General features: G+C 43.5%; 2 protein-coding genes across 15 annotated transcripts in view; one reads left to right on the forward strand and one right to left on the reverse strand.

Annotated features, from left to right (window-relative positions):
* Positions 1 to 77: 77 nt before the first annotated feature.
* Positions 78 to 23,265, forward strand: Cenpu (centromere protein U). Its single transcript, XM_034520390.2, has 13 exons — positions 78 to 178; positions 1,720 to 1,768; positions 3,635 to 3,752; positions 7,816 to 7,918; positions 9,407 to 9,467; positions 10,057 to 10,281; positions 11,764 to 11,833; positions 13,014 to 13,122; positions 15,679 to 15,757; positions 16,298 to 16,345; positions 16,774 to 16,835; positions 19,906 to 20,062; positions 21,908 to 23,265. The coding sequence occupies exons 1-13, from the start codon at positions 138 to 140 to the stop codon at positions 22,019 to 22,021; spliced, it is 1,236 nt and encodes a 411-aa protein (XP_034376281.1). The 5' UTR covers positions 78 to 137; the 3' UTR covers positions 22,022 to 23,265.
* The window catches only part of Primpol (primase and DNA directed polymerase), a 34,080-nt gene continuing 31,823 nt past the window's right edge, over positions 22,375 to 24,631 (reverse strand). For all 14 annotated transcript variants that reach the window (XM_034520388.2, XM_034520385.2, XM_034520384.2 and 11 more), the window contains one exon: positions 22,375 to 22,809. In XM_034520388.2, coding sequence (XP_034376279.1) covers positions 22,552 to 22,809 — 258 coding nt within the window. In that variant the 3' untranslated portion in view covers positions 22,375 to 22,551. The remainder of the gene's footprint in view (positions 22,810 to 24,631) is intronic.

The following is a 24,631-nucleotide window of genomic DNA, read 5'->3' on the forward strand; positions in this document are numbered from 1 at the left end:
ATTGTGCTCTCGCCCAGGCGGCTCTCTGGGCCCGCCCCGGAAGAGGCGGAGCATGAGATGACTAGGCTCTGATTGGCTGTTCAGAGCAAGGAAGGCTAGGCGCGAGTTTTGGCGTCCCTTGGTTTGGGAGCGGTAGGATGGCGGCACGGAGAAGTTTGAGATTCTCGGGGGACCCGGGGTAAGTGCTGCCGTCCCGAAGTCCACCCGGGATGGGCTCAACCTGTCCAAGAGACTCGCTGACCCGGCCTCGATTCCCACAGCCCCGGGTCCTAGAGCTGTGGGGAGGAGAAAAGAGTTCCAGGAGTCAAGCTGTGTGGTAGAGGAACTCAGACACCAGCGTCGCTTCTTGTGACAAGCAGATATTTAATATTGATCACTTCTGGTCTGTTGTCATTGCTTTTTGTTTCCAAGACCCAGCTGTTTTCGTAATGGAAAGCACGGTCTCTCAAGTCAAACCAAATCTTTAGCGAGGGATCAAGCAGCCTCTTGGGGTTGGGCTGGCCTTGCCCGAATGAATGCCTAAAGGACATTCAGGTGTGTCATGAATCTTTTTATTATAAAGAGAAGTGCGTCTGAAAAGAGGTTACCAAGCTGCTCTGGAAGGTTAGTTCAACCAGTTGGAGAAGGATATTCTGGGCGTGTCTGACGCGCTTCGAAAGCCTGGTAGAGATTTGATAGAAAGGTCTCCTCTGAGTAGGGGTCTTCGGTGGGCGGATTACCTATGGAAGATAGTGCTTGTAGCTACCACAGGACACAGATGCTGGGGGAATCCACACTCGGAGAGCATTGGGGAGGAAAAATTTTTTAAAAAAGACGTAATGACTAGGGCAAAGGAGCTTATCAGGGAATGCTGATCTGTGCTTTTAACTTTTCTGGGTTTTTTGAGACAGAATTTCTCTGTAGCCCTGGCTGTCCTGGAGCTCACTCTGTACCAGGCTGGCCTTAAACTCAGAGATCACCTGCCTCTGCCTCCCAAGTGCTGAGATTAAAGACGTGAGCCACCACCATTGGGCAAGGGAAAGGAGCTTAAAACTTGATCTGCTAAAACAGTGTTTTTGTTGTTTCAACATCTTGAGGTTTGAAATTTATGAAATCTCTTCATCCATCACTCCTAAAACACATGGGTGCATACAGCAGAAGCTATATAAATGGTTACCATAAAGATTTCCTTCCTTTGGAAGCTGCTCCAGGACTCCAGCCCAAAGCCAGAAGGAAATTTCTCTGGTTAAGGAGCACACACAAGAAACAGGTAGAAAGAGTTCAGGTTGAGCAATTTATACCTCCAGGTTTCCCACCTACTTCTGTTCCGAGGGGTCATTCAGAAGTTATTTAGGATTTCTGAACCCAGAATCACAGTCTGTAGTTACCACAAAGCAAACGCTGTACAGGTCTGAGAATCAACTAAAGCCAGAGTTGGCTAGAAATGGGAAATCCCGGCCCCCGTCCAGAGTTACAGGGGTATTAGATGCTAGGAGTGTGGGTGATGGTAAATCTTTTATGTTGTAGCCTAATACACACAGCTGAGATGGTTTACAAAGTGATAGTTCCCCCCTCCCCCACAGTGGTTTCTTGCCATTGCTTCAGCTATGCTGGGCGAGTGTTAATGAAGATAATTTGGAAAGGCATGCCTGGGAAGGACTACAGCTTACAGTGCTTTCCTGGCTGCTTAAAATGTTTGCTAATTTCCCTTTTAAAATTTTGTCATCTGTGTTTTAATAGTGCAAAACGTTCAAAGAACACTCTGGGAAGCACGTATTCCAGGAAACAGGTAAGCAATCTTTGTTAATGTCATTTATTTTCTTAAGCCATTGAGAGAGCAAAGCTATCATTTTGTGGGAATGACATTTTTGTAAACTTCTCTTAACATTTTTTTCTTTTCTCCCCGCTCCCCCGCCCCAAACAAGGTTTCTCTATACCCTTGGCTGTCCTGGAACTCACTCTGTAGACCAGGCTGGCCTCAAACTCAGAAATCCACCTGAATCTGCCTCCCAAGTGCTGGGCCACCATCGCCATATTAGCCTCCGCTTCCACACTTGACAAACTTTTTTTTAATAGCAACTTTAAGATGTGTTTTATCCAGAATGATGGAGAAAAGGAACTTTGTTAACACTTTAGAACCATCTTTTCTTCTGAATCTAGTTTCTATTTTTATTCAGATATTTGACATCACATAAAAGCTTTTGTTTTGAAATGTCATTTTTTTTTCACTTACGGCAGTTTCTCCATGCTACAGTTTTTTTGTTTTTTTTTTTAACAGCTACATGTGGGTTTATAGTATTCCTCTTGGTTCGTATGTGGTTTTATTTTTCTTCAGGAAATGCATGGTAAAGGCAAGTGCATTTGTGTAACACTCTTGATTGCTAACTTCAAAATCTTATCTATTTCAAGTTAGTGTGGTGAGGGCGCTTGCTTCTCGGGTTCAGGGTTGGCCCTTCAGAGCGCCTTTGGCCTTCTTGTCTGTCCCTGACTTTCTCTGTCTCAGGCAGGCTCCCTGCCCTGCTGAGCTGACTCTAGCCTTGGCTAATGCTCCTGCATTGTGGAGAATGCCTGGCATACTCCCTGGGGATCTTGCTCCTTTCTCCTGCCCACCACTGCTCTGAGTGGCTAGAATCCATGTGCCCTCGGGGGATTTCCCCACGCCAGTGTCTGGAATGGTTATTCTCTGCATTCTTGTGATGATGCTTCTTTGGCTTGAAAGCAAACCCTTCTGCAGTTTCTTGGCAACTCTCCATATAGCACTCTGTGAATGAGGCTTTCCCTGAGGCTCGGAGTTTTGTATGCCAGACATATTTGCATGTTCTTCATATCATCCAGACTTTTCTTATCTGTTAGTAATAATATCGTCTTGTAGTTTGTAAGCTACCATAGAAGATTTTCTTGGTTTGGTCTCTCATCAGGATTTAGGGTTTATTCTAATGTATTGAACTAGATTGAACTGTAAGCCCGGGTCTCTGTCCTATAGGAAGGAGGCTTCACCCCGGTGTGCATTCAAAACTGCTTATGAGCTCTTGGACACGTGTCCTTTTGCTGGGGAGGGGATCATAGCTTCCCCTATATCAGGGATTTAGGAAACTGATACCCTGTGGGCCAAATGTAGCCTGCCATTTGTCTTTGTACAGCCTTGTGAACTAAGAATGTTGGGGGTTTGTTTGATTGGTTTGTTTGCATTCTAAAATGATTTAAATAGGGTGGACATGATGGCTCCCACCTGTTTATAATCCTGGTACTCAGGAGGACTTCTGGGAGTTGAGTTCAAGGCCAGCCTGCATACACAGTGAAACCCTGTCTCAAAAAACAAAAATAAATCAAAAAAACCAAAAAATGTAGACTTAGAATGACCTATAAAAACGATAGGAAATTCTCAGTCATGTTCTGTTGAAACATAGTCACGTACATTCCTTCCTGTCGTCAGTATCTGCTTCCATATGAATAGCACAGAAGTCTAGCGGCCCCCAGAGCCTAGAGGTCTAGTCTCCATTGAAATGGTTTACTCAACCATGCCTTTGATCATCAGAGTAGTCTGTGGATCAAGAAGCACTAGGTGTTTCCATGGGCCGCAGGACTAGCTAGAGGGTCCCGAGGAGGGGACTGTGCAGCGGCTGCCGTTTCAGTGATTGCTTTTATTCCCTTTCAGAATGCTGGTCAAAAGCCCAAGCCTAAGCCCAAGGATGTGTTTGACTTTTCTCATCATTCTGATGTCTCAGACGTACTGGGAGAACTCGAGGAAGAGGAGGAACCTTATGAAACCTTCGGTCAGTGTTCTAAGTCCCTATTCATGGCTGGAAAAAAAACAGTGCTTAGTTAATGAGAGTCGTGTGGTCATCTTCACTATCTAATTCCAGAACATTTTCAGCCTAGAAGAAACCCCCTGACACCAGTCAGCCCCCTCTCCCGTGCTTTGATCCCTGGACACCATACATTTACTTGCAGTTTCTATGGAGTCTTCTCTTCTGACATTTCCTGTGTATACAGTCATATACCAGCTATCCTGTTCTGGTGGGATTCTATGGCTTAATAGCGCCTTCTCCAGGTTGTAGCACGCACTTACTTCATTCTTACATTTTATGGCTCAGTCATGCTCAGTTGGCTTTGGGTTTTTGTGTGTTTGTTTGTTAGTTTTTGTTTTTGCTTTTTCTTGATCATAGTGCTGCTGTGAACACTCATGTTCAAGTGTTTTGCACGTGGGTGTGGATGGTGTGTATGGACATGTATTCAGTTCTCGGAGACACACCCCTAGGAGAATTGTTGAGTCTATAGCAACTCTGATATTAACAGTCAATCTGTCTTTTTTATCCTAGCCAGCCTAGTGAGTATAAAATAATGTCTCATTGAATATAGAGTATAAAATAATGTCTCATGAATATAGAGTAGACCTAGGACATAACATTTACTTACTATCTATCTATCTATCTATCTATCATCTATCTATCCATCCATCATCCATCTATCCGTCTAGATTTATTCATTTATTTAGTTTTTTTTTGAGACAGGGTTTCTCTGTGTAGCCCTGACTGTCCTGGGACTCACTTTATAGACCAGACCAGTTTTAAGTGAGCAGTTCTGTGGCAGCTCCGTCTGTTCACGTTGCTGAATGTTATGGAGAGCCCCTTCTCAGCATTCATCTCCAGACTTTCAGTTTTCTTAACTTGGACTCTGTAGCCTTTAAACAGCAGTTCCCTGCTGTCTCAGCCCACCCCCTGGCAACTGCTCTGGGAATTAGACAACTCTGGGAACCTCACGTTAGAGGAAGATACTTTTTTTTTTTTTTTTTTTGGTTTTTTGAGACAGGGTTTCTCTGTGTGGTCCTGGCTGTCTTGGAACTCACTCTGTAGACCACGCTGGCCTCGAACTCAGAAATCCACCTGCCTCTGCCTCCCAAGTGCTGGGATTAAAGGCGTGCGCCACCACCGCCCGACTAGAGGAAGATACTTATTACCTTAGGTTTACTATGACTGATGGAACACCATGGCCAAGGTTATGTGGGGTGGAAAGGGTTTATTCAGCTTACATTTCCTTATCAAAGGAAGTCAGGACAGGAACTCAAATAGGACCAAAACCTGCAGGTAGGAGCTGATGTAGAAGCCATGGAGGGGTGCTTCTAACTGGCTTGCTCCTCATAGCTTGCTCAGCCTGCTTTCTTATAGAAACCAGGACCACCAGCCCAAGGGCACCACCCACCATGAGCCAAGCTCTCCCCTATCAATCACTGATTGAGAAGATGCCCTACAGGCTTGACTGCAGTGGGATCTTAGGGACACATTTTCTAAATTGAAGCTCCCTCCTCTCATGACTTTTGCTTGCGTTCAGATGTCATAAAACTGCTCAGCACACTTGTCCTCTTGTGACTGCCTAATCTCATTTGGCTTTTTGCTTTTTGGTTTATCTCTCTCATCATGTTTCCAAACTGTCTTGTTTCATGTCTGTGGTGGATTGAGCCTAAGATCTGGCATATGGTATGGGACTGTCTTTGTAAACCTGATTTCAGCCGAATGTGGTGGTGAAAGATATTGAAAACTTATGAAAAATATAGAAAGTGTTTATGACCCCTAGACCTGAGCAAAAGAATGCAGGTTCACTAGTTCCAAGAATTCAGAACTAGATATAAGATTTTAGGCCTTCACTGCCCCAGGATACATTCTACAATACAGGAGGGGTACATTATCCCTGAATCAGAGGACACTTGCTGGATTAACATTCAAGAGAGGAAGAGAGGGGCTAATCAACATTCCTCAGACCTGGGGAAGAGAACCCACCTGCCTGCCGGTGGGGAAGTCCCAAAACAAGAAGACGCATTCCTGACCACAAAGAAAGATGCAAGTCATCTGGGTGGCTCCAGGAACTAGCTGACTTTCCACTGTTTTTATGTTTCCTTGGTTACCCCTTCACCCTCCCCACCCCCCACCCCCACCCCCCGTTGGTTCCCCTATATAAGACCTGGCTGTCTTGTCAATTCCTCTGTCCCTGCGTGGATTACGAATTGACCATCAGTCAACTGATCCTGAAATATACCTCTTGCTGTTGCATCAAGAATTGGTGTCTTGTGAGTTATTGGGTGGCCTGGAATTCCTGAGGCTTGAAGGAGGTCCTCCCTTCATGGGGGGCGGGTCTTACAGTGGCACACAGTAATCATAGTACTTGGGAGGTGGAGGCAGTAAATTCAGAGGCCAAAAGTCATTCTCAGTACACAGCCTGGGCTACATGAGTACACAGCCTGGGCTACCAACAAAAACAGAAAGCTGAATTCATTGTCCACTCGTGTGCCAGTGGAGATTTGGTGTGCAGATGTCCCAGAATCCCTGTTCTCACTTGTGTGCAGGTGCCCACAGATAAGATCCCTGGGGTATGTGTGGATCCCTGGGCTATATGTGGGTTATACTGTGGTAGGCTTACGTTTCTGAGGAATCCTTGGTACTGTTTCCCACTGTAGCTGCCACATTTTATATGGGCCCGTTGGCATGCATGGGTCATAGACTTGTTAGTTTTGACTTTCTTTTTTTTCTCTCATTTTCTTTCTCCCTTTTTCCTCGTTTCTCTCCTCTTCTCTCTTTTCCTGGTTATAGTTATCTGAGAGACGTGAAGTGTGCCTCATGGTTGCGTGTGTTTCTGTAATGATGTCAAGGGTATTCCTGATGTGCTCTTAATCAGTTGTAAGTCTTTACTGAAGAAGTGTCTTTAGATACCACCCATGTTTGGAATATTTTGTCTTTTATTGTTGTTATAAGTTGCTAAAGCTGACTACTTGTGGAAATTCAAGGTTGACTTGTCTTTGTGCATCCAATGATGACCACCCCCACCCCCGGCTATAGAATAGATACTATTACTATAAATACTATAGAATAAATTACATGAGAGCATCATGTAATGTTTTATCAGCCTTAAAATCATGCAGTTGACACATTCAGTATTCAAGCTGCTATTTATTTTGGGAAGAAGGTTATTAAGTTTGTACTTCATGCTAACATTTGAGAACAATGGTTGCTTGGGTCTTCCCAGCTCTCCTTGTAGCAGCTTAAGTGTGGGAGGACTTGGCACCTCTCTTGCTCCTTCAGATTTTCCACCCCTGCCATTTCTCCCTCCCCATAGTGCAGTCCTCTTACTGTCTTTCTCAAGGAGGCGGGAGCAGCCTGAGCATCAACTGTCCCTGCTCTCCTACTTATTGCTCTAGGGCTCTTGCAGTCCGGGTGAGCCCAACAGGACAGGATGAGTGGATGGCTGGTGCCTTCCCTGTAGGGTGGCATTCATGCTCACAGTCATTGCCTGCTAAATGAAACCAGGGAGGTGCAGGGAGGTGCACACTGTAAGCCCGAGCAGTTAAGCCCGAGCAGTTAAGCCCGAGCAGTTAATAACTAGTGCAGCGGCCGCCTGGGTATGCTAACATATGGTGGTGAAGAAAGGCTATGTTAGGTCCTATCCGTGCTCATCTTGTGTTCTGAAAACATTTCTATTAATATACATGAGAATACAGATCAATGATTGAAAGCATTATTTTAAAAGGCTTTGTTTAGACTTGTTTTGTGGGTATGAGTATTTTGCATGTATGTCTGTACCATGTGCATGCATAGTGTCCATGGAGGCCAGGAGAGGGTGTTGGATGTCCTGGAACTGGAGTTATAGAACATTGTAAGCTGCTATGTGGGTTCTGGGAATCAAGTCAAGGTCCTTGGCAAGAGCAAGTGCTCTCAAACACTGAGCCACCCCTCCAGCCCTTTTCTATGACCAAGGTATAATAAAAACTATTTGGAAGTAGCCTAAGAAACCGACTTTGACTTTTTCGGCCATTTAAACAAACAACATATGGTGTTTTTGTCCTTGCAGACCCTCCTTTGCACAGTACTGCTATCTACACAGAAGAGGAGCTGTCCAAACACTGTGTGCCCTCCACCTCCCCAGCCACCCACAGAGGAAAGGAAGGCAGAAGGTACAGCTGGATCTCAAGCAGCTGGGCTTCTCCACTTGTTTGCTTGTTTGAGAGAGTTATGTGTGGGTGTGTGTAAGTGAGCACGGGGGTCCTGAGGAGCCCAGAGACGGCGCATCCCCGGAGCCAGTGTTACAGATGCTTCTTCATCACCTGACATGAGAGCCTGGAATGGAACTCAGGGCCTGGGGAGAGCAAGTGCTCACAACGGCTGAGCCATCTCCAGCCCTTAAGCAGTTGTTTTTATAGAAGCTAAGAAAACTAAAGTCATTTCAGGATCTTTTGAGTCAGATTGTTATGATTGTCCTCAAAAGATCTAACTGGTACACAGCAACATAATTTTCTGTAATTGTTATTACTTATAATTATGATTGGCACCTAGTTATCTTAGTGTGTTGCCTCTGTAGTTGAGTTACAGTTTTTAAGTGAATCTGGAGGGGCTAGTGTCTGTGGTGGTGAGCCAGTATCTGTTCATGGGCTCAAAGGCTCTATATCCTTTAGTGATGTCTTAAGTTATAAGTTATTAAATTATTATTTAGATTTTAAATCTTTCTTGGGTTTATTCCAAGGTTATTTATTAACATTTTTGTTTGTTTGGTAATTACTATAAACAGGGCCTTTCATTTTATCTGTTGTAGTTAATTATACTTCTTACATTAAGCTCTGTGTGTGTCTGTGAGAGAGAGGGAGAAGGAGAGGGAGAGGGAGAGAGAGAGAGGTAGGGGTGGAGGCCAGAGGATGACCCTGGGTGTCCTCTATGACTTTCTACCTTAATTTTGTGAGACATAGTCTAATGAACCTGGGCCTCATGAATTCGGCTGCTCTGAGGTTACTTCTAGTCAGTGATTGATGGGTGTGTGTGTGTGGGTGGAGAGATGTTAATGGCATTGTTGCTAAAGGAAGGCCTTAACAAAGTATGGCAGGGCTTGCATAGAAGTACAAAAGAAAGTCAGGGCTGGAGGAGGCACAGAGAGAGCTTGGCATGTCCCACTGTCTCTCTCTATCTCTCCCTCTTTCCCTTCCTTCCTCTGTCCCTCCCCAGCCTCCTGGTTAGCTGGTGTGTCATGGAGAGGCCCTGCATCCGAGGCCATCTCTGCTGGGTCCGAAGCATCTAGCTTTGGTTGTTGTTCTTAAATCTTCCACTCCCCAGTCTGCCCGTGTCCACCTACCCAAGACTCTAAATCAGCACAGGGTCTCCTGTGTTCTACACACAGTAGGCATTGTCCCAGCGATGGACCCAGCGATGCCCCACAGTGTTGGGAGGGAGCAGTGACTTGGATGAAGTGCAGTTCTCAGACTTGACTACTCTGGACATGATTACTCACTTGCCTAGGAAAAACTGATGTGAGCATGAGTGAGAAATGGGCAGTCAATCAAAGGTGACAGACCCGCCCACAAGGTAGAAAACTCAGTACCTTCAGCTTGTATTCATACAGAAACAGCGGGTAGAAAACCACATATGAGATACTGACGGCTTGTTGTTTGGCACAGCTTGAAGCCTTCTGAAAATGAAGCGAGTGAAAATGAGTCTATAAAACTCAGCGCAAAAAAGGTATGGGGAGTGTTCTACCTTCTCTCTTAATTGTAAGCTACTTTGTATTTCACGGGAGTAGATGCAAACAGAGAAATGTCCTGTCGCAGGGCTTTTCTAATACAGAAATGCCTTAGAAGTAAAGGAAGTTTTAAAAATAAGTTGTATTCCTTTATTTTGTGTATGTATGTATGTATGTATGTACATCTGTACATATGTGGGCAGGTATATGGAGCTGAGTGTGCAGGTCAGAGGCCAACCTGTGGGAGCCAGTCTTCACTTGCAGCCCACAGGTCTCAGGATTGATTCAGACCACCAGTCCTGGTGGCAAGTACCTTTCTCTGCTGCATATCAGACCAGCCCAGGAAGGATAGTTTTCTACCTGAAGCATTAAGAAAGAATTTTCAGATCTCTCTTTACCCAGTCTGTTTCTGTGTTCAGTTGCGGTTCACAAAGGCAGAGAGTTTTAGGTAGCATTCTTGTCGCGCTGGCTGCTACATGTCATGATCAGCGATGTTTATAAATGAGAAACGGGAACTACTCAGTTCCCTGACGTTAGAAGAATCACAGGATTTGAACTTTCTAAACTAGCATGCTGTTTCCTTCATAGCCAAAGAGAAAGCTGGAGCCCATCAGCGGTGAGTCTGACAGCTCTGAAGACGATGTGAGGAGAATGGTTTCTCCAGAAGGACGAAGGTCACGACAGCCCCAGGCTGCTCCTGCAGCATCATCACTCCCTGAGAGGTCAGCGGAGCAGGTCGCTCCCAGGAGGACGAGACTCCTCAGCACTCAGCCCTCTGCTGTAGAAGAGGCTCCAGCAACCCAAAGTCAGCTGGTGAGCAGTGTTTACCATCCGCCCTCGGAGACAGAAGAGTTCATTAAAAAGATTGAGGAAATAAAAGAGTTTTTCTTATTTTAAAAATAGGTTTTTATCACAGAAAGCGGTGTTTCTTTTAGAAAAACCTAGAAGATATAGAAAGGAAGATAAATTTATCTACAGTCCCATAACCCAGAATAGCGTCTGTCCTGGGGTGCATTCCACGGTTCTTCCCTGCACTCTCCTCGCCATCCGCTAAGAATCCCACAGCATTCTTTTAGTTAACTAGTGCTTGCACGCTGGCTGTTTGTGGATGCCCATTGTATCTGTTGGTGAAAATTACAATGTCGGTGCATCGATGAGTTTCTTTTTTAAAATTATTTCTTTTATTTTTGAGATTATAATATAATCACACCATTTTCCCTTTCCTCCCTCCAAGGCTTCCCATATGCTTTCTATTGCTCTTTTTCAAGTACTTGGCCTCTTTTTTCATTAATTGTTAGGGTGTGTGTGTGTGTGTGTGTGTGTGTTCCTAAACCTGCTCAGTGATGGAGTTTTCTGTAGCAGAATCTTTGTGTATACCTTGATTGGGTCATGGGTCATATTTGTTTCAAGGTCATTGAAGTATGTTGGTTCATGTTCTTAAATATTGGTTTGCTAGTTCACTTGGTCGAATATATTGTGAGTGTGTTTTGATATTACAGGCTTGCTTTTGTCCTCTGCTAGGGTGAGTGTAGAACGTCTAAAACATTTTCCCAATATCTGACTTAGTGGGACTCACCTTTTCTATTTATAATTGCTTTATGACTAATTGCCATAAAGTTAGTGTTGACATCTCACGTGAGCTTGGATTTATCCTTAAAGAGTTTTCAAGTTGTTGATAGAATTCAGCTCATTGAGGCTTTAAGACTAAGGTGCCTGTTTGGTTTCTTTTTGGAGGTCGGGGCTGCCTCAGTCCCTGCAGGTGCTGAACACATGGCTCGTCACGTATGGTGCCTGCAAGGCCAGCCGGACCATCTGGCTACAGAAGTGTTCTTGCTCACACATAAGACCCCAGGGAGCAGAGCCTGCCCTGTTCCCAGCACCACTTCCTCAAGAGGGAGGGGATTCTGCCTACCAGTCAGAATTCCTCTTAGCACAACCCCATGGTCTCCCTGGTGGATCCTGTCAGGAGTTGGTTTTAGGTTTCATTAGGAATGGGGTCTCAAGCAGGATTCCCACCAGGAGTGTTTCTCAGCATGTTTGCATTTCTGTCCTCTCTTAGGCAATCCCATAGACATAGTTAAACCTCACCACCGCAGTGTGCTGGGTGTTGTTGCTTCATGTACTGGGACCTGCTTGCCCTGAGATTGTTTATTCATCTTTGCTAAGTTCTAAATAAGCACTGCAGCTAAAATCAGTTGGTGCTTTGATCATGTTGTCTCCATAATCCTTAAATTTCAAGGAAAATAATTTTTTCTAAATTAAAAACCTATATGGTTTCTTTTGGTTTTTTGGTAGAAAACTCAGAAGAAAGTGAAGCCGTCTCCTGGCAGGAGGAAGAGACCAAGGCACAGAGCCACAGACTCAGGTACAGATGGCACTTTATGACCTGTCACTTGTACAGGACATCTCAGGAAGAAGGCTATTTTTAAGTTGTCTTAGTTGTTGAAATGGCAAACAGGTTTGGTTTTTGGGCAGGCATTGATAGGGTCTCTCTGCGTAGCTCCAGCTGTTCTGGAACTCACTGTGTAAACCATCTGGCCTTGAACCCACAGAGATTAATTTGCCTCTACCTTCAAATACCTCCAAAGTGCTGGGACTAAAGGCGCACACCACCACTCTGGCTAAAAATGCCACTTGATTGAGAAGTCATGACTTTGGAATAATATTTTTTATCATTTTGTTGTAAAAATTTAAAAAATGAATATTTATACACGAATACAATGTGCTTTAATAAAATCTAACCCCCATCCTCTCCCCTCTCCTCCTTACTTGTCAAAGTTCAGTTCCCAGAACCCACTTCAGGCTGCTGACCACAATTCCAGGATCGGTGCCTCTCCTGGCCTCCATGGCTGCCTGCCTACATTCACATAGACTCATATACATCATAAAAGGAAAGATGGGCTTCCGTGCTGCAGTCTGTGCTCAGTATACTCTCTCTGCTGTGGGGACTGAGGCCTTGGGTTTGGGCTTTATAAATCAAGCCTGTCCAACCCACTCCATCCCCTTTGGTTTTCCCTTCCCCTTCTTTATTTTTCTATCCCTTGCAGTGCTAGGGGTTGAGCTCATGGCATTGCCCAGCCTAGGAAGGAACATTGAGCTACAGCTACAGCCTCCTTATGAACTGCTCCCCACCCCGTGAACATTTTTATGTATAATTCTGTCAGGGTGTTTTTATTTTTCTTGGAGGAATAGAAAGAGAGTCAAGTTGTTGAGTCATAAAATATGTATCTCCCAATTTCCCAAGTCATTGTAAACCCCCACTGTATGCTAACCAGTTTAAAATGGTATTGAAAACAGAAATAGCAATGACATGGGACCAAGTGTAAAGAGGCCATACTTCAGCACATGGCACGTGCACCCTGTCCCAGAAAGCAAGGGAGTGACATAGGCAGGGCCGGCAGACTGCTGGGGCAGGAAGAGATGGCTATGGTCCTAGTTGTGTTTACACTCAGGTAGGACTAGTTTTGTTCAGGGTTTCAGAACCTGGGCCTGGAGCCAGTTTACAGATATCGAATGTATAAACTGACATGTGCTTGATATTCTAGATGCTTCTGAAAGTATGCATATTTGGTGTCTGGAAGGAAAGAGACAGAGTGACATCATGGAGTTGGACGTTGTTTTGTCTGTATTTGAGAAAACTTTCCTGGAGTATAAGTAAGTCCTTTGACGTTGGCATTGGTGGGCCTGATCAGCTGTGCTCGGAGTGACACCGTGTCCATCCCAGTTCCTGGTGTTGTCACGATTAGAGTCCCTTTGCATACATTTATTATGCTAGTTCAAGTTGTTGGCTCATCTATTCTCGATGTTTCTCACAGACTTTGATCTAGGAGTGTGTTTCTCCAGTGTTGTTGGTTTTTCTCAGATGGGTAGTGTATGCCGAGTATGGTCCATTCCAGTCCCTGCCAGCTCCCATGAGAGCAGCAATGGGGACGAGCCCATGGCTGCACAGCCTGAGTCACTCATGGCAGAGAACAGCCACCACGTCAGGGCTTCACGCTTGTGCTAGGTGCACACACACCTTGAGTTGTCTGGTCCGGCCTTGGGTGGGGAAAGTTGAAGAAACAGTTCAATTAGTCAGGTTTTGCCTATCTTCCATCAGCACAAATCCGGCTTTGTTCTCTCCTGAAGAGAGTGAGTCATAAAATTTACTACATCAAACAAAAGTATTTCTAAAATGCAGCCTGCCAGTGTGTCTTAGAGACGTGGACTAGTCACACACAGCTGTGAGCACATCTGGCTTTCCTGAGAACAGGGTCCACCGGGACGGTGGTCAGGGAGTCAGAAACTCCACGGGAAGTGGAATCTGCAGAATGCGAGCAGAGCAGCTTAGGCAGAGGCCACAGTGCTGGGAGGGGAGTAGCGGAGGCACCAGACAATGGATCTTCTCCAAGTCGCTCTGCATCCGGACAGACCAGTGATACTCGACTCTGTCCGTTCCTTTCATGCTGCAGTGGCCGTTTGCCCAACACTTGTCTCCTGAAGGAAGAGAAAGGGTGTCATGAAAAGTTCTAGGAAGGCCCTTATGTCCAATGAGAGCTGCCCCTTCCTGCCATGAACTGCAGTTGTAGGGCCCCACTACTGGCATCCAGGCCATGGACTTAGCATCTTAATAAGGGTGTTTAAGCGTAGCTGTGAGGAATGCTCCCTTCAGCTCTCTGGTAGACTCAGTGAGAGAAGTTCTCGCTGATGCTATAGAAGAATGTGGTAGACACTGAAAGCATCTCCTCCCTACCGTCTGGTTTCCTTTCTGTTACTGTGGTAAAATATCCCAAGGAGCAACTCAGGAGGAAAGGGGATTTATTTTATTTGTTTATTTGTTTTTGGTTTTTTTTTTGGTTTTTCGAGACAGGGTTTCTCTGTGTAGTCCTGGCTGGCTATCCTGGAACTCACACTCTGTAGACCAGGCTGGCCTTGAAACTCAGAAATCCGCCTGCCTCTGCCTCAAGTGCTGGGATCAAAGGCGTGCGCCGCCACTGCCCGGCAAGGGAATTTATTTTAGATCAGTTCCAGGTTGTGGTTCATCACTGAGGGAATCAAGGCTCAGGCACTTGAAGCAGGTGGTGACATCCACAGGCCACAGCAGACAGAATGAATGCAGACATACTTGCAGATTCTGCTGCCTTTTCCACTCTGTCCTGTCCAGGGCCCCACTTGTGGAACAGCGCAGTCTTCATTCAGGGTGGGTCCTCCCACCACAGTTAACTCACTAAACAGCCCTCACTGGCATGCCCCAGGACTTCGGGATCTAGACTGCCCTGTGAGACTCTTCCCGGGAGATTCTAGATTGAGTCATGACAAAACCAAGCGTCCTTCCCTATCCCAGACTTAGTCCTTTCCCCTATCCCTCATTCTCTGGTACACTCGCTCTAAAGATGTTGGCCAGGCGCTGTCTACCAAGGACCCAAGTTTCTGCGAGCAGACGAGTGCTTAGTCTCCCCTGGAACACTTCTCCTTTAACCATCCTGATAGTTGTGAGGCACACAGTAATTTTTTAAATGTGAAAACACATAACAGAATGTACCATGGGCCATTTTTAAACTGCAGAATGGCCAGCTATCTCAGCATACACCTAGAACTTACTCATTTGGCAAAACTGAAAATCTGCAGCCATTAAAGTTGACCACTTTCTCCTCTCCACAGCAGATACTTTTATGAATATTGGTGTCTTTTGCATATAGCCAGAAGTTGAATTGCTGAACCACATGACATTTTTTTTTAAATTTTTTAAAGCATCTCTAATGTCTTTCTGAGAACTTCACACCGTTTTATAGTCCTCCCCTCAGTAACTGGGAAAATGGCTCAGAAGGTAAGAGGATTTGCTGTGAAAGCATAGGGACCCATGTGTGGATCTGAGTCCGCAGAAGAAGCTAGGCGTGGCTGTGCACAGCAGGGACAGGAGAGCTGGGAGCTTTCGCCTCCAGCCTAGGTCCTGGTTTCATGGGAAGCCCAGTCTCAAAGGACTAAAGTGGAGAGTGACGGAGCAGGACTCAGTTGTCTCCCCGGTCTCTGAAAGCACGGACATGTGTGCATACACTGCCCTCCGCCCACCCCATTGCAGCCTACCTTGTGCATATTTAGTGCACACGTGTGTGGATGTGGGTATAGGCATGTTCTGTAGCTTTCATTTGTTTGCCTCATGATTAGTGTGGCTGAATATGTCTGTACATGCTAGCCATTTCTCTGTCTTCTTTTTTTAAAAACAATTTACAGGCAAAGAATAGAATCTGAAAGTTGTAATCAAGCCATCAGCAAATTTTATTTTAAAGTTAAAGGAGAACTCATCAGAATCGTAAGTTTCTTGTCATTATTTATTTATTTATGTATGTATTTGAGACAGGGTGTTTGTATGTAGCCCTGACTCACAGAGATCTGCCTGCCTCTGCTTCCCAAGTGCTGAAATTAAAAGCAAATACTAATATGCCTGGCTACTCTAAAATTTTTTAAACTAAAGTTTGGACATTATCCTGTAGTTATAGAAAAGCTTGCATTTGCTGGCTCTGTGGTGAGGAACACATGAGAACTACTCTTATTTCCTTCTGTGGGTGTGTGGATGTGGAGTCATGCAAGTACATGTATGTGAAAGCCAGAGGCCTGTGCTGAGTAACTTTCATCAACCACTCTGCACTGAACTTGAAGCTCATTGACTTCTCCAGGCTGGCCCACCAGTGAGCTGCAAGGACCTGCTCTCACCAGCCAGTGAGCTGCAAGGACCTGCTCTCACAGCCCCTTGTGAAAATCCAAATTGGTATCACCCCAGGGCCTTCTCATGTGGGACTTTACACAGGTAATTTTGGAAAATTATATATACTTTGTTTTGTTGTCATTGTAGCTTAAAGAAGTCCAGATGTTAAAAGCTCTGAAAAAAAAGAACACCAAGGTAATCACTAAGTCTCTTGGTGAGTCATGGGTTATGAACAGGGGAGTAAGAAAACACTTGCTTTTAGTTTTGCAACCTGCAGTTTCTATAAGGGCTTGTGTGGGTTTCATCAGGTTTTTATTTACTTTTGTAATGTTAATGGACACTGAGGAACGGGGGTCTCTGTTACCTTTTGTGGTTCCAAGTTAGCCCCCCAGACAGCTTGTAGAGAGAAAGGTTAGTTACCCCGGGGTCCTATAGTGAATGAAACTGCTAAACAAGTCAAACCAGGAGGTAAGAGAAGGAGTGTCCATGGGCCCAAAGTCTTCAGAGAGGCCCACTAAGCTATACCGGGTCTGCCTGTTTCCTGTCCTTTCAGTACCTAGTGCACTGAGCCAAATGCTGAAACTTCTCCTGTGTTAACCTAAGTGTGTTATTGTATTGCTCAGATAATTTCCGACATGGAAAAGAAAAGGCAGCGTTTAATTGAAGTCCAGGATGAACTGATTCGGTAAGGTAATATCCTGCTCCTGCTGAGAACTCAAAGAGCAGTAGAGTTTGTCACTTAGGGAAGTGCTGTAAGAACCATCCACTCGGATCTGACTCTCAGCATCTGGTCTGGCCTCAGGCAGCCTGATTACAGCTTTAGTGAGTAGACTACAGGATGACTGCCTGGAACTTGAATCAGGCTCTACCATTGACTGCAACCATGGATTAGTTACTGACTTTCCAGGGCCTCAGCCCCCTCCTGTGTATATGGGCATAATTGTACCTGTTCCTTAGAGGGTGCTGTGTGAGTCACTGAGTAAGTAAGCCTAGGCAGAGGTCTGTTTATGTTGCTTGCTTGCTTATTTTACTTTTTGAAGATGGTCTTGGTATGTAAGCCAGTCTGGTCACTGGCTCTTCAGTGACCTTTGAGATATATATATACATCAGTCCATATTATGAGGTCTAGGGTTGAGGGCAGTCCCCATGCCCTGGGGCTAGTGCACACACTGTGGTAGCCTGTCTGTACATTTTGCCCTTTTGAGGTTTGGAGTGTGAGCCAGAGGCTTAAATGTAGTAAAATTTGCTGTGCTCTCTACTCTGAAGATGCCTTTAAAGTGCATGGACAGGCTGAGGATGTGGCTTGGTGGTAGAGCCTGGCATGAAGAGCAGTGGCTTTAATTCCTAGGACCACATGAATGTGGTAGCAGGAAGCATGAGCAGAATAATTTGTCAGCAAACACTTGAAATACTGTAATTAACTACTAGGGTTTTTTTTTTGTTTGTTTTTGTTTGTTTGTTTGTTTGTTTGTTTTTGAGACAGAATTTCTCTGTATAGCTCTGGCTGTTCTAGAACTTAATTTGTAGTCCAGGCTGGCCTTGAATTCATTCTTGTAGATCCACCAGCCTCTGCTTCCTGAGTCCTGGGACTACAGTGGCACTACCTTGCCTGGCCAAGTACTAGGTTTTAAAGTGACTTCCACAGGATTTTGAGAGAGACAAATTAGTTGTTCCATTATTTACAAAGTTAGTCTGTGAGTGGACACTAGAAATTGTATTCATTGGCTCAGGCCAAAACAGGAAAATTGGGGTAACTAGTAATAATGACAGCAAGAGTTCATAGCTTCCTTTTGTAAAGCCCACTCGAAAAAGAACTCACGATCCCTGGAGAACTGCAGACGCACCCCAAATCACTCATGAGAAACACAACTTTGATGCAATCGCATGAGGTTTACTGGCTAGCCAGGGCTGTCTTCCCAAAAGCCCACACAGGGGCAGAGGAATTCAGCCCCGAACAAAAGAATTTTACAGATTTTAAGGGGGAATCTACAAACTAGGTGGGGGTGGAGTTAGGGAAGGGGGAAGGCTGAGAGTGGAGTTAGGGAAGGGGGAAGGAGGGGGAACAGGTCACTAGGTCATCAATACATTTGATCTCAAATTCTTAAGATGGATGGTATGTCACTTTATAATTGGCTATTTCGAACTAGTTTCACACTATATATCATGAGCTCCAGTTCAAGGGGGTCAGGCTAATCTCAAACTTTTAGCATCCTGGCACCAACTGTCTCAGGGTTGTTAGTTCAAAGCGCGGCCAGGCTAATCTCGGGCCCATAGCATCCTGACACCATACATCTTATGGTTTGTTTAGTTAGGGCCATCTGTTCAAATGGTCAGCTAATTTCCTGGGACTGAGGCGACACAGTGTTTGACTTACAGGTTTTTATGTCTTTGCTTTTAAGAGTAGGGTTCAGGGGGATCAACTTATGATTTTTCTATCTTTCACTTTATGGGAGGCCACTTTCCTAAATGCTTCATTTAACTGCCCATTACTAGTCAATATGATTCCATGAGGTAGGTTATTATATGGCTCTATAATTAAACTTTAATAACCCTGTTCTGTTAAGCTTGTCATCAGTGTGAGACCATTGAGACATGTTAGGCCTCTTTAGTTCCTTCTGTAGGTGTAATTGTAGTCAGACAAACACATTTTGAAAAAACATAGTAAGATAAAGTGTATTATGGTTTTAACTTTGCATATGAGATGCCTAAGACACTGGGGAGTCACTTAGCTACAGCTGGTGCCGTCCCTAGGAAAGACAGGGAATGCAATCCTGTGCCTGGCCACGGCCATCAGCTCAGTACAGTTTGCTGAGAAATGTTCAGTTGTTTAGTGTGAAGAGCTCTTCTTAAAAATTGAAAATGTTTTCATAGTTTATTCTGATCATGGTTTCCCCTCCCTTGTCTCCTCCCAGATCCTCCTCACTTCCTCATCTCTCCATCTCTATGCCTTCTTTCTCTTTAGGAAAACAGACGAATAAAAACCAACCAACCAACCAGAATAAAACGAAACAAGCAGAGAGGGGAAAAAAATCATGAGGAACACACACTATTCTTACACTCAAGCTTAGCTTTTTTTATATATATTTTTATTTGCAGCCTCACTTCCTCCCCTGCCATAAACACAAGTTATCCCTTTCCTTTTCTAGGTGAAGAAACTAAGCCTCAGAGAGCACGCAGTTTACCCAGAGTCACACATCTTTCTCTCCAAACCTTGGGACAGTTTTTTTTTTTGCTGATTTTATTTGGCCTTGAAAACCTGGAGATTTTAAAAGGGGAACTTCTGTATGACTTCCCGGTTAAGCTGTCAGGCTGGCTACTACTGCCTATACCCAGAAAATGTTAGCCAAACTTAACATTGACTCCAGTAGTTCCCAGGACTTAGATAACTTGGTGAATTTTGACACCTGTGAGGCATGTTCTCATGGCTGTCACTGCTAATTGTATATCACAGTTGAGATAAATGGAAACCTAGAGTCGTTTACACGTTCACAATTTGAGAGGCAAGCCAGACCACTTAGCCCATTTCTGGTCTTTTCATTCTTCACCCAGGATGTTCATGCTTGTACACTGTAGACTGCTGGACTATATTATATGTCATTTATGTGGGAGAAATGTTTTTGTTATTTTTGGTTTTGGCTTTTGTTCTTTATAATATGGGCACCTTAATATTTTCAGTCCACAAACAATACGTATATTTCTATTAATTTGTATTTTGTACAATTTGTTTTTGGGATTTAAAAAATTCTGTTTTATAGATTAGAACCACAACTGAAACAACTACAAACAAAATATGATGACCTTAAGGAGAGAAAGTCATCACTTAAGAATTCCAAATATTTCCTATCTAACTTAAAACAGCTGTATCAAGATTATTCAAACATTGAAGAGAAAGGACCAACGGAAAAGGAAAAGGTGAGTTCTGTTCGATGTGCATCAGAAGATGGTACAGGCATTTTGCTTGTAGAGCCCAGTCGTTCTGAAGAAAGGTAACAAACAGCATTACTGTAAGTCAGTGAGAGCACAGCATCACCTTCTAGCTTCTTAATGAAGAGAAGAGTCGGTTATTCCAAAGTCCCCCAGGGCAGCGTGTACTGTGCACAACTCTGAGCTGAACAACTCCACTCTGCTCTGTTCCAGCTTCCGTCAATACTCAGCTCACTTAGATGTGTTGTAAGGACCAGCCACCTTTGTCTAGCCTGTGTTCATGCTTTAGAAACTGTTTGAAATGGCAGGAGTGTCTTGAGAGGCTGAGAAACAGTAAGACAGTTGGGAAAATGTAGTTCACTATTATTTTAATACTTTGAAGTTGCCTCTGAGACTTTGCTGTTGCCATGGCCCCAATTAATAGAAATGTTAGCTTAAAAAATTATAAATTTGTATACCTAACAGAACTAGAAAGATACTAATAGAATTGTATATAGAATTATACTAATAGAATTGTGACTAGAATGTAATATATAATTACACACCATGTCTTCCTATACCTCATGATTAGGTTTATCTACTTCACCTCTAAATTCAATTTTAAGATCTGGCATTGATCTAAGTTTTCTTGAACTGAAGAGCTGATCGTATATTAGAGCTATTAAAATATGCATGCTTAAAATGTACCTCAAGTTTATTTTAGGAATTTGATTATTAAGTCTGTGAAAGTTAACAGTGGCATTGATCCAGTGTGAACATAGTCCTCAGATACGCCAGTATCCTGTCCCTCCTCCTTGGACATGCTAGGCAAATGTGCTCTCTGATCTCCCCAAGGTCGGAAAACCAAGCTGCTGGACTACTTTGGAATACACTGCCCCCACACAAGGTTGTGCACCTCCAGTGCCTGTGGTGCCGCTGCTGGTGTAGCGCCGACCCCACTTCTGTGACATCTGGATATGTCACACCTCTTCCTAACAAACCTATAGCTTCAAGTGAACTCTTTCCACTTCTTAGGGAGCAGGGGCTTGGGTGTCTTGCGAGTAGGCTATTGTACAGGTGTTGGGTTGACTTCTCTGAAAACATGGTGTGTGGCAAAAATCAGATCCCACCATCAGACAACTTTTCTGCACAGTTCTCATCACTGAGAAAGCACATTTATCAGCAAGCTGCCGAAAGTGGTAAATTATTTAAGAGGAATTTAATTTTAGATAGTTTGCAACAGAAAGTTTGGTTTTATTATTATTTCTAAGTCATGAGTTGGGTTCTGTGTTGTAATTTAGGTTGGCTTTGTGTTTTAAGTTTAACTGTAGACATTTGGATTGGCAAGCTTTAAGGCATAACTGACCCAGTAGGTAACTTCCTAAATGATACCTTTGAGATCATTTCGTTATAGACTTTAACAGGCCAGTTGTTCTCATTCCATTAGTTCTTGAAGTAAAAGGAAACTTGCTTTAGACATTTGTTTTAAAATAGATGAGATCGAGTTAGCACAGCATGCCACCAACACCCAACACACTTGTTTGTCCAAGTTTGAGGCATGACTTGCTATTTTTAGTCATGTAGATGTCACAGTTCTTTGAGCCAATTGGTCTTGCCTGGGGTACAAAGATCTGTGAGAGCTCTGTTGAGCAGTTCCTCTCGATATTGTATTAGTAGTTATGTTCTGAAGAGACAAGATGGGCTGAAGCTGCTTCCTCATAATGATCCTAATGAAATAAAAGGAAGCTAGTGGAAAGCTCTCAACATCAGCCTTGGTCGTTAGGGTTAGGAACTAAAAAAAAATATTAAAGCATCACTATTTGTGAGTCTAAATAGTTTTTCTTTTATCAACAGTATGATTCCTCTAGCCTTCCAGCTCTGTTATTCAAAGCAAGAAGCATTCTGGGAGCTGAAAAACACCTGAAAACCATCAATTATCAGCTGGGGAAGCTCCTTGAGCAGGACTGAGAAACTGAAATGTGCTGCCATTTCTTCTCCTGACAGCCAGGCCTCTGTGCTGACATGTGAGGACTACTTACCAGGATGTACTACCATTTTGTCATTCAAACTAAATTACACCACTGCACTTGTCTAACAGTTCAGAAGGCATAGCCATATTTTTGAGCGTTGTGTTAATAAATTTCAGTCTCTTGGCATGTTAGTCATCACCAGGCATAAGAGTTTTAACCTATGATAAACTCTTTCATGATGTCAGTGCAAATGCAAGCCTAGAATAATTTGGTTAATTAGGAACGTTTTCTAAAGGATGTCAAAGATAATCTTCAATAAATCTGGCTTAGGTAAACAAAATGATAGAACAATTGTTATAAACAGGTTTAACAATAAATTAATATAATTTGATTTTTGTATGATGTTAAATGCAGGGCCTTGTACATCTTAGGTTAACATTGGGCTATAGTCCCAGCACTAATTTAACGTGTTATCAAATCTCAGGCTTCAGGCAAATTGTAGCCTTGTTATGTATGTTCTATCCACAGTCAGCTATTCTGTAATGCTTCTATAATTAGTTCGTCAGGAATATCGTCCGCTGAACTCTTGTAACCAAGAAGACTCTTATCTGCAGCGTCAGCTAATTCAGCATCTTCTGTAGCTTCTAAGAAACAGGCATCATCTTCGTCATTCCATTCAGCAGCCAAAAGCCCACCTGCTGACAAGTTGCAGGATGGTGGGTTTTGAGAATCCTTGGTCAGTGAGTTGCTGGTTTCATCTGTTTCTCCAGAAGTAAAATCATCTTCCTTTATTTTGGAGGGAAGGAGGGCAGAGGAATAAAGATTAGTCAGAGTATGCGGCTTCACCACAATGTAAGTTCTTAGTAGGAAGATAGGCAAGCTGGAGACAAACTTGAAAATACATTCCTAAATTAATGAAAATCAATCCCTAGAACCTACATTAAAAAGCCAGCATGCAGTCCCTGTGCTAGGGAGGTAGAGACATATGGATGCCTGGAGCCATCCAGCCCAGTGAGAAGCTGCGTCTCAACAACAACAAAAAAAAACATCCTGAGGAATGACACCCAAAGTTATCCCTCTGGCCTGTATGTATGTGTATACGCACACAGGAGCATGCATACACACATGCATACATGAAAGGAAGATGAAGGAGAAATGGCAATGTTAGCAGTTCACATGAAAGGTACTATTTCTATACTGTTATTTCTTTAAAAAAATAAAGTTATGTTCAGATAATGGTAATATTGTATACGAAGAATATTTTCACTTGGCATTTTTGAGATATTATTAGAAAAGAAAAAATTTCGATTAAAGCTGCACCAAAATAAACCAATGGCTGGGAAGGTAGCTCGGGAGAGAGCCCTTGCTTCCCATGTATGAGGCCCTAGGTTCAATTCCTGGCACTGCAAAAAATTAAAGAAACCAAACAAGAATGATACACTGCTTTTTAAAGAGATAATTAAATTCTTTCATAGTCGTCTGCCAGAGTCTGCGTATAAGTTCCTTATGCCCCATCCCAGCGTATCAAGCATGGGATTGGCTCTGGAGAGATGGCTCAGTGGTTAAGGGCACCACTGCTCTTCAGAGGACCTCTTCCAGAGCTTCAGTCCCCAGCACCCACATAGTGGCTCACAACCACCTCTAACTACAGTTCCAGGGAACCCAATGCTTCTGCTTCCATGGCTGGTGCACAGATAATACATGAAATCAAGTCACCCATACATATAAAAAACCTTGAATATTTTTTTGGAAGAGATTTTAAACTCAGATTTCAAAGGATGTCAGACAGTTTTCTAGAATATAAACGTTAAGAGGCACTTGTTCAGCTTGTAGCTGGTCATGTATTCTAATCATGGCAGTCTGAAAAAATGTGCTGGTATTTTTTAATGTCAAAATAAAAATAAAAAATTAATACATGACAAAAAGTACTAAATAAATGACCAGAAAAATGGATCCAGAAATTAATAAAATAACCTAAAAAGAGCACAACTTCATTAATAAATGCAAATAGACAGTGGTCTGCCACTTGTCACAGGCTGGCGATAGAAGGTGGCTGTCTGCTGCTGGCAGTCCTAGTGGCAGATGCTGTCATCAGCACCTGTACAATCTCAACTCTAGGATCTCGTGGAACAATCTGGTAATAGCTAATAATGAAAATGTTTGATACTTAATGGGAAAAAAATACTCCCATGCATTATGACTTTGAAAACAAGATGAGCAAACTCAAGTATGTAAGATTTATACTAAAAACCTTTGCATCAGCTTGCCCAAATTATGTATGACTTTTTTACCTTTTTAAAAAATATCTCTTATGTATATGTGTATGTACTGCATGCGTGCAGGAGCTTGTAAAAGTCAGAGAGCATTAGATCCCCTGGAACTGGAGTGGGAGCCACCATGGGTGCTGGGGACTAGACTTGGTGCCCTTAAGTTTCCATCCAGACAACCAACCCACTTTTGCTTTTATGTATTTTCTCCTTTTTTTTTTTTTTTTTTTTTTTTTTTTTGCACTAAATGTGAATCATTTGGATTAAATGTTGGTTTGGCAAGCTAGTAATATCTACAACTAAAATGGTGTATTCCCTCTGACATTGTTCTATAGATAGAA

The sequence above is a fragment of the Arvicanthis niloticus genome, chromosome 16, assembly GCF_011762505.2.
Source record: "Arvicanthis niloticus isolate mArvNil1 chromosome 16, mArvNil1.pat.X, whole genome shotgun sequence".
NCBI lineage: Eukaryota > Metazoa > Chordata > Mammalia > Rodentia > Muridae > Arvicanthis > Arvicanthis niloticus.

What these genes read in the sequence shown, in the direction of transcription:
- Cenpu (XM_034520390.2), top strand. Translation starts at nt 138, where the DNA reads ATGGCGGCACGGAGAAGTTTGAGATTCTCGGGGGACCCGGG. An exon ending in GTCCAGGATGAACTGATTCG is followed by an intron (nt 16,836 to 19,905) that starts GTAAGGTAATAT and finishes TCTGTTTTATAG; the next exon opens with ATTAGAACCACAACTGAAAC. An exon ending in GACCAACGGAAAAGGAAAAG is followed by an intron (nt 20,063 to 21,907) that starts GTGAGTTCTGTT and finishes TTTTATCAACAG; the next exon opens with TATGATTCCTCTAGCCTTCC.